Consider the following 16472-nt stretch of genomic DNA (forward strand, 5'->3'; position numbering starts at 1 on the left):
AGGTAGCAAGTGGCAGAATTAGGACTCAAACCCATGCCGTCTGGCTGCCCAGTCCATGACCTTCACCCCTAATCTCACAGCCTCTCCAAATCACCACCCAACTCGTGGGACACAGACTGCCCATGAGCGTAAAAGTCCACCTCTTACTCAAAACAGTGAAGATGTCATATTTTAATGTTGCCAGTGTTTTCCCTCTCTTTGGTGCTGTTTCTAAATCTTTACTTAGAAATGCTACTTTAGCCCCAGAGTCTATTTTGTATTTGATAAATGTGGGAGGAGCCAGAGCATTGCATCCCTTTTGACAACCACTGTTGTGCCTCCCGCCTTCAGACGGTCACCAAAAAATGTTCGTGCCAGCCTCCCCCAGGCTGCTGGCTTTGGCAGGAGATAAAACTGTCCAGGTTGAAGGTTCAGGAAAGCCCTGCTGTTCTTGAGACCCCAGATGTCCACCCTACCAGATGCTGCCCCAGTGCTCAGGGGCCCTGAAGTACTGAGAGGCTGTGGGGCCTGTCCCCTAACAGCAGGGCCAATGAAAAAGCAGGGAATGAGAAGCTAAAACTTAGTCTCAATGTGAGATGTTGACAACCAGGAAATATTTCTTTTTAATGATAAATTAGTCATCTGCTGCTTTAAAATCACCAAATCAGAAGATAGTCCAGGGGCTATGGACTTTTTATGTTAGTTTCTTCCTTATTAATCAATGCCCATTTACTTCTAGCTGACCACCACTTCCTGAATAGAGCTCACCTATCAGATCCCAGACTTCCAAAAGGTACCACCTGTGTTTGTTCACAAACTCAGATTCCCAAGTGAAATAGAGACTGTCCGTTTAATTTAAGCAGCTTAAGTTCATTTGCCTCCTCCTGATTTCCTGGATCCAGAGTCTTTTACTTATTTTCATCATTGTAGCACCTGATCCTGCTGTGTTAGTTTATTAGTAATTGCCCCCATAAACTTCCCCCAAAACAGATCACCTTGGCCATCACATTTCACTTTAGCTCTTCTGAGATTCCTGGATCAAAAAGGACTAATGTGGGAGAAACTAAGATGGCGGCTAGGTGAGACAGGGCGAAAAAACGCCTCCATGAAAAACACTAGCTAAAAACCAGAAAGTGACCCAGAATACCGGTTACAGCGATGCGCCAGCTGGACGAGGGCTCCTAGCTCCAGAGGGGCCGTATACTTGGTGAAACCGGGAGTCAGCATTGTTAAACGAGTGAGTAAGCTGGCTGAAAGACCCACAGCCACGCGGCGGTCTGGGGAAGCCAGGGTTCAGTGTTTGGAGACCGGCTGGCTCTTTTTTTTTAAAAAAAAAGGGAAAAACCCAGGAGCGGCTGCAGCTGCGATTGTGGGAACCATGCAGTAAAACACAGCAAGAGGGGGCTGGGCCAGCCTCTCGGTGTCTGGCCAGGAAGATAGCCTGCTGCTGATACCCTTGGGTCCGGGGGAACGGAGGGGAGAGCTGGAAGCAGAAAGAAACCCCGCGGCTAGCAGCTGGTTCCCCAAAGGGCTGGATAAACTCCTGCCTGAGGCCATGCCCACAGCCCAGAGCCCCGCCAGTTGTCCCAGAGCTGGGTAGGAGGAACTGTGCGAGGAGGAGGGGGTGGAGATGCCCCATTCGGCCATTTCTGCTTCAGGCTGAGAGCGCACTGCTGCATGGCCCGGCAGCCCGGGGCTTCCCTTGAGGGACAGCATGCACTGGTGATGTAGCATGGCATTCCCTCGGCAGAGGTCCTGGAGGATCATGGCTGGGCGGGGGGACCCGCTCAGAGAACCCAGGGATGCTACTCCAAGTCTGGTGGTTTGTGGGTCAGTGAGAGAGAGGGTCTGGGGCTGAACTGAAGTGAAGGCTTAGACTCTTGAGGCAGCCTTGACTCTCCGGGAACCTGGGGGATTTGAACATTAAAACTGCCCTTCCTCTCTGGGTACCCATACACATGCCCCACATTCAGGGTGGACGGCTCCAGCAACACACCCAAACTGAGTTCCCCAACTGAACCCCACAAGAAACATTTCCCCACACACTGCGGGAACAAGGTTGAGAACTGACTTGAGAGATATAGGTGACTCACAGACGCCATCTGCTGGTTAGTTAGAGAAAGTGTACGTCACCAAACTGTGTTTCTGAAAAATTAGATCGATATCCTTTTTTTTTTTTTTTACAACTTGAAAGAACCCTATCAAGCAAAACAAATGCCAAGAGGCCAAAAACAACAGAAAATCTTAATGCATATGATAAAACCAGACGATATGGATAATCCAACTCCAAACACACAAATCAAGATATCGGAAGACACACTGTACTTCGCAAAATTAAAGAACTACAATCGAGGAATGAAAACATGGCAAAGGATTTAAAGGGCATCAAGAAGACCATGGCCCAGGATATAAGTGACATAAAGAAGACCCTAGAAGAGCATAAAGAAGAAACTGCAAGAGTAAATAAAAAAATAGAAGATCTTATGGAAATAAAAGAAACTGTTGACCCAATTAAAAAGACTCTGGATATTCACAAAACAAGAATAGAGGAAGCTGAACAACATCTCAGTGTCCTAGAAGTCCACAGAACAGAAAATGAAAGAACAAAAGAAAGAATGGAGAAAAAAATTGAAAAAATTGAAATGGATCTCAGGGATATGATAGATAAAATAAAACGCCCAAACTTAAGACTCATTGGTGTCCCAGAAGGGCAAGAGAAGGGTAAAGGTCTAGAAACAGTATTCAAAGAAATTGTTGGGGAAAACTTCCCCAACCTTCTACACAATATAAATACACAAAGCGTAAATGCCCAGCGAACTCCAAATAGAATAAATCCAAATAAACCCACTCCGAGACATATTCTGATCAGACTCTCAAATACTGAAGAGAAGGAGCAAGTTCTGAAAGCAGCAAGAGAAAAGCAATTCACCACATACAAAGAAAACAACATAAGACGAAGTAGTGACTACTCAGCGGCCACCATGGAGGCGAGAAGGCAGTGGCATGACATATTTAAAATTCTGAGAGAGAAAAATTTCCAACCAAGAATACTTTATCCAGCAAAACTCTCCTTCAAATTTGAGGGAGAGCTTAAATTTTTCACAAACAAATGCTGAGAGACTTTGCCAATAAAAGACCTGCCCTACTTCAGATTCTAAAGGGAGCCCTAACGACAGAGAAACAAAGAAAGGAGAAAGATATAGAGAATTTTAACAGACATATATAGTACCTTACATCCCAAATCACCAGGGCACTCATTTTTCTCTAGTGATCACAGATCTTTCTCCAGAAGGGACCGTAAGCTGGGACATAAAACAAGCCTCAAGAAATTAAAAAAAAAAATTGAATATGCTCAAAGCACATTCTCCAACCACAATGGAATACAAATAGAAGTCAATTTTTGAACTGTAACTCCACTATTTACTTCCTACATGATATAAAATACACAAACTCTAATGACAAATCAGTGGTTTTGAACTCAATGTAAAATATGTAATTTTAGACAACTATATAAAGTTGGGGGAGTGAAGGAGTAAAGGAACATAGTTTATGTGTCCTATTGAAGTGAAGGTGGTATCAAAGGAAAACAAGATTGATATGGATTTAAGAGGTTAATTTTAAGCCCCACAGTAAACACAAAGAAATTATCAGAAAAGAAATTATCAGAGAATATAACCATAGAGATGAAAAGTAGAGTTTGTGTTAAGAGAAATGGGGGAAGGGGCAATGGGGAGTTAAGAAATGAGTATATGGTTGCTGTTTGAGGTGAAGGGAAGTTTCTAGTAATGGATGGTGGGAAAGAGCATTACAACATTCTAAATGTGACTAATCCCACTAATGGAAGGCTAGGGAGGGGGTGGAATGGGAAGATTTAGGCTGTATATATGTTTCCACAACTGAAAAAAAAAAAAAAAAGACAGTCTAACTAGATGACAATTGAATGCTAAGGATGAATTTGGATGGGACTGGAGGATAGAGGACAGGTGGCTCAAAGGGACACAGTTGAGACATAAGGAAAAGGAAATATAGAATGTAAGCTTTGTATCATTGTTGAATCTCTTGTACTTCTTAGCTGCGTTTAATGGAATTGCATAAAAGAATGTTCTTGTTCATGGGAAGTGTATATGTGAATTATAGTGTATGTTCAAGGATGTGTGCAGCTAACTCTCATATGTTCAGAAGACAGAGCAATAGATGATGGATGATAGATAGGGAGGGAGGGAAAGAAATAGCAATGTGACAGTATGTTAAAGTTGGTGGATTGAGCTATCGGAGTGGTCAGGGTATGATGGAAATCTGTGTGTGGGGTTAGTATTGTTTTTGCAACTGTTCCTATAACTTTGAATTTATTTCAGAATAAAATAAAATAAAATAAAATAAGGACTAATGTGAAGAGAGAAATCAGGAAACCTGAATTCTAGTCTAGATTCCAATGTTAGTTTGCTGTCTTCCTCATTTGTAAAATAGGTGAAATGATCTGTATGGGGTTCTTATGCACAAATGAATCATCTGCCAAAATGCTCTGGAAAACAAAATGGTAAGGAACTATGATCTGATAAGTATCAATTGTTTTTTTAATCCTGAAGGTAGATTTTCATTCTCTGGTCTAGGCAAACAAACAACAAAGTAAGAAAATCCTAGCTCCTTGAGCTACTTACTAAAATTTTCTTCTTTTTATATATCCCTATTGTGTTTCTTTATAATCTAAGCCTTTCATGCCTGTCTTTAAAAAGGATTTGGTGAGACATTTACAGCAGGATTTATTTAAGGCAGTGTAAAACAGAATTAAGAGTTTAAGAAGCCAGTGTCTTAAGTGGAATTTATTTTCAGTTTCTATTAGTTGCCAAGATAGACAGTTTTCCCTGTAGACCTGGTATGATTCTTTAACCTTTTGTGGATGGATTTTGTTGACAGAGAAAACATTGAAAGCACCACATGGGATTTTATGTACACCCATAGCTTCTTATCTCTGTCTTAGGAGTTTTCTGGTTGCACATGCAGCAGGGAGCCCCTGTTTTTCCTAATTTTAATTCCCCACTCTCATAGTCACTCCCGGATCTTGGAAGCATTTCTGGAGACCAAGCTTACTGCCAAGTCCTCACCCTGGGGAGTGGATGGACAGGCCCTACAATATGATACCCTCGATTCTTGGTTGTTTAGAAAGGAGCTGAACCAGTAGCCCCTCCATCACTTTAGAGCTGCCTCAGACTCTAGGAGGCCAACTTGCACATTGACTGGTTCATTCCAGCCTTAAGTCCTTTTTGCCTCATCTTTTACCCTTTTCTTTGTGTTCCTTTCCTCCCCATTCTGCTCCCCTATGTCACCAATGTATATCTCCCAATCTCTTTGCATAAAATTTCTCCCCCAATGAAGATCAAAGGTTCATTGACCTCTACCATGTTCCTATAGCTCTTGAGTGTATCTTTTCCACGGGGAAAAGAATGTTGTCTCTATCAGTCTTTTTCTCTATTACAGCTCATGGCAGCAAGAACAAAGAAACTTTTTTTTTTTTTTTTAAATCAGGATTAAAAGTAGGCGCTTCTGGACTTTTTATTTTCCCTCCAGTCCTTGTCATTGTCTTAAAAAGCTATAATCCATGTCAATTAACCACCTATCTAGGAGCCAAAAGAAAACACAGCATATAGAAAAACTGCTTTTTCTGATCAGTGATTTTTAAAGTGATATTCCTTTTTGAAGTTTAAAGATGTAAGCTTGGGAGTTAACTGATTACAGGGTTGTGCGGTGGTATTAAGAAATTCTTGTAAGTACAGCTGTTCAGGACTGGAGGCAGAATTTTAGCAAGTCATTCAAATACAGAGTCATTCATTGTAAAATGGTCAGATAAATGGTTTTCTAGAGGTTGTTTTTTTCCTTCACTCTGAGTTGGTGTCATTGATTGCCATTTGCCTCTTCCCGGTTATTTTTGTTCTAACATAGCTTCCACATTTTTCTCTGTGCCTTCTCCTAATAGCCTCCCACTTCACATCTGCTAAACTAATTTCTCAAACCACCCAGTTTAAGCAGAATTAGGGTAGCTTATTATCACTTGTCTCAAAGACAAGTACCCTTCACATGGACTTTTGTCCATTCATTCAACACATAGAAGGCCCACCAGGAATAATCCACTGTACTTACAAACTGTAGGGTTTAATATTATCTGGAGTTTACCACCTTTTCCTGAAACATAAGCTCCTAGATTATAGCCAGGTGGACATTCCCTATATATTCTGTTTGTCTTTGAAGATTCTAGAATCTTATGAGCAATTAATAGCTAGTACGTATTGAAAGGGTAGTATAAGGTTTAGAATTACTATAGTATTGCTTTGTAGGGTTTAATTCCAAACCTATTACCCTTCCTTATATTTTTTAATTGGGTTGTTCTTTTCACTGGGAACTATGAGGCTTTTAAAATATTTTTGTCATTAGACAATGGGAAATGCTGGGAAACTCTGCCATTTTACTTTTCCAGTGAGAAACCTTGATTCAGAGCCATGGTTGCCCAAGGTAGTCTGGGCAGTGGTGGTGACGGACTGGACAAGCCCGAGCAGGTGATATGCAGGGCCTTCCATCCTGGCTTTTAGACAGCACAGTCTCCCCTGGGATTGGGTTTAAATATCAGAGTTCTGAATACAGGTTCCCCTCCTCAAAAGAGTTAAAAACCATGCTGATTTGGATAAAGGCTTGTTGTCTCTAGTTCATTAAAATGAGGAGCCAGAAGTGTGTGCATCTACATCTATCACGGTCAATTTGCATGCATTTTGGGATGACCCCTCAGTGTCTTTTTGCCTCCGGGTTCCACTTTACAAAGTGGTCCAAATCTGACCTGACTCTACACCACAACTTAAAGTCTTCATCCTCTGTAGTCAACGAAAACAGAAAACAGTCACATGCCTTCTCATTTTTTGAGCTTAAAGAATCCTCAGCCCCTTTGTTATGAGCACTTTGTTCCAAGTTTTAAAATTATTTATGTGCTTTTATTCCACTCTGCAGCATTTCTACTTTGCTCTTAAAAACTCTGGCCACAGTTAGCAGTACACTGTATTGATTAAAGTGAGAAAATTACTCTCATAATTCTCTTTATCTCCAAACTGTGTTTATTGAATCAGATTTTCCTAATGTCCTAGAGTTCCCTTGGCCATATGTAGTATAGTACTAATTATTACTCTGCTCTCCTGAAAGAGTGAATGTAATTTCCCAAATGCTTAAGCTATCAGCAGGGATTTGTTTTAAAGTGTAGGAGAATCTTGATGTATTGCTTCACAGATTATTTTTCTGTTGTTTGGTCTAGTCTTAGTAATACAAAGTAGTTTGTTTGGACTGAAAACCTGAGTCCCAAGATCCCTGTCTCAACTGTTTGCTGCTATAGATGGGAAATAGTTCCACATTTCTGCATGGTAACCACTCTTTGAGGTGTCTTTTGACCTGACCCACTCTTCCCCAAGATAGTCAGCACTAATTCACTGTTAGCTGCCTTCTCTGGTATAGAGAAAAGTCATGCTTAAGCCAAGACTGCCTGGGTTCAAATCTTGGGATTGCCACTTGTTAGCTGTGTGACTTCGAAGGGGCAAGATATTTGAAGGGACAAGATATGTACCCTGGCTTCCCCCCATGTAAAATTGGAATAATAATGATGGCAACTATGTTGCAGGATTGTTATTGAGATTAATTTAGATACTGAAGTAATTAAAGTATTACTTGGCATGTGGAAAACTCCAAGTCATAGTTATGATTATAATTATCTCAAGAGTTGTTCACCAACCTAGGGGAAATATTGATATTTATGAATGTGTCTGAGGAAGGAGTCTTAGTAAAATCATGGTAGGACATTCTCATCTCGTGATAGCTTCTCTCTCTAAAAGGATTATAACATCATCAGTTGGTAAATTTAGGTTCCTGAGCTTTTGCTATGAACCAAACTCCATTCCTTGACAGTTTTGTCCATGTTCTCCAACTTGAGCGTCTTTGCAGAGGGTTCCCAGAGCTACATTTCCAGGCCCAGCTCTTCTGCTAAGATTCAGTCGGGTGTTACCAAGCTCTGCATTTAAATGCCAGCCTCCCCTCCTAAGCCTCTCTTTCTGAATTTCTTTGGTTAATGTTTCCTTCCTCTGCCCACCTGTCCAGACAGCTGTGGCCTCTACCCTGGAGCCTTATTTATGCACGTGCACAATACTTGTCGTTCAAAGAAAGATATGTTCTCCTTTTTAGAGATCAAAATGTAAAAGTCTCACATTTTCTGAGCTTTCCCCCTTTAAAGGCAGGGTGGTTTCTTTTTTCTGATCTGTCTCCTCAACACGGCTTCAGAAACTGAAACACAAAAACTAAACTGAAAAAGGTGCTGCGATGACAACTTCCGTGAATACCTCAGGTTCTCTTGGGGTTCATAGATTAGCTCCTCCACGAGCATGAAGTTTGTGTGACAACCTTCCACAGATAGCTTCCCTCCTCCGGGCCCTTGTCTGTCTCCACCCAGCTCTGATCCGGGTGGAAAGCCAGAGACTGACTCCTGGGAATCCAGCTGATCCAAGAGTGCCATCTTGTGGGCACTTTGACATCTACCTCCAAGAAGGAACTCGGGTGTTCATTGTATTCATCCTATTTTCTCATTTCCGATTTCAGGGTTTGGGGAAACGTAGCCAAAAATTACACTCAAATTACACTCTAGATAATTACAAAATGACTGTCAGGCAGATTTATTATGAATAATCTTCCTCTGGATTTAAGTAGGTCAAGTGTCTTTTGGCTCCTTCAGATTTCTTTTTTTTAATGAATAATAGCTAGTTAGTTTTTTTTATTCAGTTTTTGAGGGGTTGTTTTTTATATAATTAAAAAAAATAAACAAAGGCAATTTAAATTCTTGCTACTCAAAGTGTGGTCTTACTAGAAACACAGAATCTGTGTCAATTAGAAATGCAGATTCTGACCTGCTGAATCAAAATCTGCATTTTAACAAGAACCCCCAGTGATTCCTTTGCACATAACAGTTGGAGAAGCACAGATATAAAGGTTTCCAGAGAGGAGTCAGATGGAAAAACCTGTGCCCTGGTCCCAGCACCGCTACCTCCTTGCACATCTAATCTCAGCCCAGGCAAACACCTCTCTTAAGCTTCAGTGCCCTGCTGTGAGTGAGGAGCAGGTTCCTGCCTTGTCTCCCATTGGGTCACAATGGGGAACAATCAACTGGAATAATATACGGGAGGTCACTTTGTACATTGTAAAACCCTGTGCAAGTGCAAGGGCAATTATAAGTGAGAATGCTTATATTTCATACTCAGTTATCGTTAGAGAATCGGCTTCATATTTGCGACATCATCAGCAGGGCAAATACTTGACCATTGATCAGCTTCACATAGTGTCTTGGGAGATTTCACCAGGTTTGTCAAAGGCCCCTCTCAGCTTAGTCTTCCTAAATTACATTCTGTTTTTCTTAAAAAGACCTTTCAAAGCAACTTGCCTTCCTAGGGACCTCAGGAAGCATTCCACCTGTTGATCCAGTAGATGTCTTATGGGGCACAGTAGGTGCTCAAAGATGCTTGTTGATTAAACCACTAATTAGCAGTCAGCAAGGTCCAAACACTCCCCTGATGTCCTTCACACTAATTGTGCCGTTTATGATAGTCATTTTATTTGCATCATTAGACACTTAACATAAGTACCGGAGGACGTGGTTGTCTCACTAATATAGATCAAATATTCATTAAGAAAATAGGCTCCTGATGGTTGAGAAATTCTTTGGTAGCACACACAAATTGAAGTATGTGAGATCATTAACTAAACAAACATCATTCACACTACCTGGTGGGAATCAAAGAAAAAAAAACCAGTAGCAAAATATAACTCTCTTCTCCCTGCATACATTTTAAAAGAAGAATTAGTAGTTCAGAAGCTGTTGAACAATAATTAGCTAAAATTTTAGGAGAACGTATCATCTGAAGCCTTGAAATTAATAAGACATCTTAACATCTGTGTTGTTTTCAGGCCCCAGTGGCTCCTGTTCCCAAGAAATGGATCCTGATCATCAAAGAATGAAAGTGAAATATTAAGAATTTGTCATCACTCTGGAGGGCGTTCTTATGCACTATGTAGATATCGCTTTTTAGGTTTTAGTGTATTGGAATAGCTAGAAGAAAATACCTGAAACTATCAAACTGCAACCCAGTAGCCATGACTCTTGAAGACTATTGTATAACAATATAGCTTACATGGTGTGACCATGTGATTATGAAAGCCTTGTGATGCACACTCCTTTTATCCAGTGTATGGATGGATGTGTAGAAAAATGGGGACAAAAACTAAATGAAAAATAGGGTGGGATGGGGGGGGGGGGTGTTCTAGTTTGCCAGTGCTGCCAGAATGCAAAACACCAGAAATGGATCAGCTTTTATAAAGGGGATTTATTTGGTTACACAGTTACAGTCTTAAGGCCATAAAGTGTCCAAGGTAACACATCAGCAATCAGGTACCTTCGCTGGAGGATGGCCAATGGTGTCTGGAAAACCTCAGTTAGCTGGGAAGGCAGGTGGCTGGCATCTGCTCCAAAGTTCTGGTTTCAAAATGGCTTTCTCCCAGGACATTCCTCTCTAGGCTGCAGTTCCTCAAAAATGTCACTCTTAGTTGCACTTAGGGTATTTGTTCTCTCTCAGCTTCTCCGGAGCAAGGGTCTGCTTTCAACCACTGTCTTCAAACTGCAGTTCCTCTCTCAGCTTCTGGGCGTTCTTCAGAGTGTCCCTCTTGGCTGTAGCAGCTTGCTCCTTCTGTCTGATCTTACATAGTGCTCCAGTAATTTAATTGAGAAACACCCTGAATGGGCGGGCCAACACCTCCATGGAAATTATCGGATTAACTGTGGGGCACAAAGAATTACAATCTAATTAACACTGATAGGTCTGCCCACACAAGATTACATCAAAGATAATGGCATTTGGGGGGACGTAATACATTCAAACTGGCACAGGGGGTGATTTGGGGTTCTTTTTTACTTTTATTTTTTATTCTTTCTGGTGTAAGGAAAATGTTCAAAAATTGGGGTGATGAATGCACAACTATAGGATGGTACTGTGAACAGTTGATTGTACACCATGGATGATTGTATGGTATGTGAATATATCTCAAATTTTAAAAAAGAATTTATCATACAGTTCTCGGCCAAACTGAGGTACAAAAATATTCCATTCAAATTAGGTGAGACCTCTGCATTGTCTACAATTTGGGAAATTAGGGATTTTTGTCCCTAATTTGCTAAATATTGTAAAAGGAGGCTGTTTTCTTTATATCCGATTCATTGCAATTAGTAATGTCTTCTCTAATCATTTAACAATTTCAGAATGTCAATGCTTCAAAATTATTTTCCTTGAAGTTCAAAGGTAGTTATAATAAGTAGCTTACATAGGAGGGAAAACAAACAGTCCTGCCTGCCCATGTGAAGATGAGGTCTATCAGAGTAATCTTGAAATCTTGAAAGCAGGACTTTGTGCGCCGTTCAGTCTGAACATCTAACAATCCTGGCACACTGGCTAACTGTAAGTGTTTTATACAAATGCAGTTAATAGTGCAAGAGCTACAACTCTGCCTTTTTTCAACTTTTTATCTTGAAAAATTTCAAATGTAGAAAAAAATTGCTGGAATAAAAGACTACACAAGTCCTGATTCAATTTTTTTTGCCAGTTGTCCCTCATAGCATTTCCTCCTTGATCCCAGATCCAAACCAGGATCACACAGTGCATTTATTTTTTGTCCCTTTGGTGTCCTGTTTTTCAGGTTTTCTTTGTCTTTCATAACATTCACATTTTTGAAGAGTACAGGCCAATTGTTCTGTAGACTATACCTCTGTTGGATTTGTCTGCTTCCTCACAATTAGAATGAGATTGTGTATTTTTTGGTAGAAATGCTAAGTGATTTATTCTTTGCAGAGAGTTATATCAGTGGGTACATGGTGTCTGTTTGCTCCCTTATTAGTGATGTTAACTTGGTTAAGGTGGTATCTGCTAGATTCTTCCTTTGTAAAAAATAAGTAATTTCTGGGGGAATACTCTGAGATTGTTAATATTCCATTTCCCAAAAAGCTTGCCCAGCGAGGTTAAGATCCATTCACGATTCTTGCCTGTGTCAGTTATTACTGCAGTGGTTGAATATGGTGATTTGTGTTTTGTAATTTATTATTTCTTTATTTATTTGTTAAATGGAACTTCACTATAGAAAATAGTTTTATCTTCCATCTCCTCTGTGTACTTATGTATCTGTGTATTTGTATATGAGCATCAGTAGGGGCTTGTGGTTTCTTTTTATTCAGTGGGTTATTACCTATTTCTCTCATTACTCATTTTAATGCTCATATTGTCCCAAATTTGCCTGGAGGTTGCCCCTTCAATTTTACTCCTGTTTTCTTTTGATATGTCCCCATCAGTTTGTATCATTTCTTCTTTAGTCCTTAGTTTATCTATTTTGAAATTCTTCATTCAAGTCATGGCCCAAATGAGAGATTTTATTCTTGCAACAAATATTTTTGAGCCATTGCTATGTCCCAGTTACTGATCTTACTCATGGTCCAATGGGAAACCAGGCTATTAAATTGGCCCTTACAATATGGTGACTTATGATAGGAGGCACTCTGGGAGCACAAAGGGGAGGCTTCTAACCCCACTAGGTCAGTCTAGAAGAATGCATTTCACCTCTTAGACCTGAAAGATGAATAGAAATAAACATGTGAGGAGCAGACATGTTTATTTCCAGACTGAAGGAAGCGCATATCTTTTTGAGGAACTGAAAAATATAAGTCTAGAACAGTGTGAGTGAGTGTGAGCATGGCATGTGTGGTGTGTGTGTGTGTGTTGGGGGTTCCAGAGGATACAGGTGGTGTGAAAGAAGAGGCTGGGAGGGTTGATCAAAGTCTTGTAAGCTCTGTTAAAGATTCTGCCAAATTGCTGTCCTCAAGCAGTGGTTGTCAACTCTGGTTGCCCAGTAGCATCACCTGGGGAGCCCATCACAAATACCACACTAGGATCCCATCCCAAACCATTAAATCAAGATCTTTGAGGGCAAGGGGATGTCCTAGGGTCCATACATTTTAATTCCCACATGTAGCCTCTAGAGAATTTATCATGAGCAATGGCATCTTGTGTCATGGAGCTAAATCCTCAAAACTAAAATCTAAAAGACTCATTTTATTTTATAGGATTTTGAACTCAACAATGAACTAAAGATGAATGTCCTAAATTTACTAGAAGAAGTTTTGCGAGACCCAGACCTTCTTCCCCAAGAAAGGAAAGCTACAGCGAATATCCTGAGGTAAAGGCACTTAAAAGATGCCTATTGAATTACATAGGTTTATTTGTGCTATGTTTATATAAAATAAGACCCTATCAAACCAGAATGATGAATCTCAGAATCCTGGGGACAATGGAGAGTCTGTTTTCACTGGTAAGGTAATATCTATCATCTTCTTTTTTCCTGGGGGCAGGTTGGGGTCTGCTGCCTCAAGGAAGACTTTGCTTCCCTAAGTTTCCTGAAGTTAGGACTGAGTGACATAACTTTTATGGAGTGCAATTGCCCTTAGTTATATGTTTGACTATAAAACCAAAACTCAAAGGAAAGAAGCCTTATGTAGCCTCTCTGGGTGTCTAGCAGGCATTGCAGAGAGAGTTGCTTTTTTCCTCACATAGTTTATGATTGTTTAATTGTAAATTCTTGTTTATGAGCAGGGTTGTAGTTTTTCTGTGGGAGTCGTGCATCTTGAGTTGTGGATGTGCTGCCATAGAACAGTTATGCATTTCCTTTGGCCAGTTTCATGGTCTTGGACCAACTGTTTTTGTATTAGTTAAAACAAAACAAAACAAAACAGAAAAATCCTTAACTCTCTATTCCCTAGCCCCAACCCCATCCCTTGGAAACCTATGTTCTAGATTCTGACTCTTTGGTTTGCTTATTCTAATTATTTCATATCAGTGAGATCATATAATATTTGTCCTTTTGTGTCTGACTTATTTCACTCAACATGATGTCTTCAAGATTTATCCATGTTGTTGCATGTATCAGAATTTCATTCCTTTTTATAGCTGAATAATATTCCATTGCATGTATATACCACATTTTGTTTCTCCATTCATCTGTGTATGGACACTTGGTTTGCTTCTATCTTTGGGGAATTTTTGCATCAGTTTCTCAGCTTGGAATTTCCACATCAAATAGGTTGTATAAATGTGGACCCCATACTTCTATGTGATGAAGCCTTGAACCTTTGCTTTCCCACTAGAAACTTGTTTATCTGTGTCCATAGTTGATACACCCAGAATTCAAGCAGGGAGCAAGCTTTCATAGCTTCCTGAACTGGCAGGTGGATATTTTTCTCATCCACTGCACATGAAGAGGGCACCACCTATGGCTTTGTGCAGACATGTTAGTTATGAGCTTTCTACCTCACTTGTGGCTATATCTTCTGTCCCTTCTTGGGGGTGGAAAGCCCAGCAAATTTGCAAGGACGTTATAGTCCTTTACCTTCTGTCTTCTAATTCACCCTTCATTTACACCCCCTAAAATTATTTTTTCCTTCTTTCAAGATTTTGATTATAAGAGGAATAAATAATATATTTTTTCACATTTCTTGATTTTTCTTGGGGCCTTTGATAATTTTCCATATCAGATATTTATGTTTATATTATGAAGTTTATATATTTATATTTTAAAAGTCAAGTCAGAGTTATTAGAAAGCATGATTGCTGAGTAAGACCTAGATATAACCATAAACTGAAGAAATGCCATCATTCATGAGATCTCTTCATGAAAAAAACATCATGTGGTATATGAGAAACAGAAAATCAAGCAAAAGTGCAGACCCATCCCAGGACAGAGGCCAAAAGTGCAGACCCATCCCAGGACAGAGGCCAGTTGCTCTTGGCTCTGTTTTTAGACTACTTGATTTCTACAGTAGAACAGGGAATTTTTTCAAAGAACTTGGATAGTCCCATTTCCTTTTCTGACCTTTGAGACTCTGAAAAACAACTAATATGCTGTGACTGATAACTGAGTATTTGCCCCTATGTTTTACTGAAAAAGCTCTGTGAAATGAACCAAATGTAGTTTGGAATTTAGCAGTTAATTATTGATATCAGTGTTGGCTTCAATATTTTTAAGTTTTCAGCCATTTTCTTTCATAGCTAGACTCTAGTCATGGATTTTATGTTTCAACAACCCTGACAATTATAAAGATTTTCTTATTAATTCATTTCTTAATTTAGAAATAAAAAGAAAGTTATTTCCAGACCAATCCAGGAGACCTTGGTACTAAGGATTTCCATGCACTAAGGGACAGTGCCTTTGGGAACATTCCAGAGCATAGGTAGGATCGGGCCTGGGTGAGCCTGGAGGGAAGGAAAGCCATGCTCGAGAAAGGCTGGGAAAGAGATCTGGCAGGCCCCAGAGGGTGAGGCAAGTAGGAGATCAGGCTATTCACGAAGTCACCTGAGTGGGTGAAGCAGCAGGTCTAAGGCAGGCCAGGCCACGGGTGGCAGGTCAGCAAGTAGCAGGGGCAAGCAAGTTCATCTGGTATTTCATTACAAATACACTTTTAATAAACTTATTCTACTGACTGATAGATGTGGGGGGCACCTGGGACCTGGGAGTAATCATCAGAGCCTGAAGTAGTGAAATGAGTAAATATAAATCCTTGCTCTATGGGGACTGGGCTAGAGGTGCAATCTCCTTATCTGAAGGGGAGAACATTTCTGAACATACGTCCAGCAAATACAAGTGATGATTGGGAGAGAAAAAAACATACCCTAATTCACTTAAATGGAGCTCTGACATTAGAGATTATATGCATGTTAAGTCATGTAACAGTTTAACAGTGAGATTTAAACATCAAAAAAAATTTTTTATTTAAACATATATTGCCTTAAAACAGTAAAGCTAAACCTTTCTATGATGAACCTTCCCTGACTCACACAGTCTTATAGGGGCTTACTTTGTGATGAATGAGCTTAATTGCCATGGATAATTTGTTGCCTATTTGTGAATAAAAACCTTTGCTCAAGACTTTCATATTTCTAAAATATCAACCACCCAAAGTTTGTCTAGCTAGCTGACTTCTAAATCTATACAGTGTAGAGATTTTTTTTGTAGATACCTTACACGCCACAAAATGGAAAAGAGCAGTCATTGCCTTCTTGGATGGTCACCTGGAATGGGCTCAGGTCATGAAAATGTGATCCCCGAGCTTCACAAAGCCCAAAGTTGCACCAACAGGGCCCTTATGAGGAGAGAAAGCATTAGCTAACTTAGCAGAACCAGAGTGTATCTTGGAACGTTGGGGTGAGGTCATCAAGGGGAGGAATATTTGATAGGACCTAATGTCTTGACCATTTCTTTCCAAGGGAGTGAAAAAGATTTTCTCCACTAGTACACATAGTTGTGGGACCACGGATCTCTCTCCAGATGACAGTGGAAAGAATGACCTCAGCTTTGGGAAGCAGTCACTTTTATTCCCTCTATGTAACCCTTAACAT

General features: G+C 40.1%; 1 protein-coding gene across 3 annotated transcripts in view; it reads left to right on the forward strand.

The window, feature by feature from the left end:
- RASGRF2 (Ras protein specific guanine nucleotide releasing factor 2) overlaps positions 1–16472 on the forward strand; it is a 301469-nt gene that overhangs the window by 245053 nt on the left and 39944 nt on the right. For all 3 annotated transcript variants that reach the window (XM_037801641.1, XM_037801642.1, XM_037801643.1), the window contains one exon: positions 13148–13260. In XM_037801641.1, the coding sequence (XP_037657569.1) occupies positions 13148–13260 (113 nt within the window). The remainder of the gene's footprint in view (positions 1–13147; positions 13261–16472) is intronic.

The sequence above is a fragment of the Choloepus didactylus genome, chromosome 13 (genome assembly GCF_015220235.1).
Source record: "Choloepus didactylus isolate mChoDid1 chromosome 13, mChoDid1.pri, whole genome shotgun sequence".
Lineage (NCBI taxonomy): Eukaryota > Metazoa > Chordata > Mammalia > Pilosa > Megalonychidae > Choloepus > Choloepus didactylus.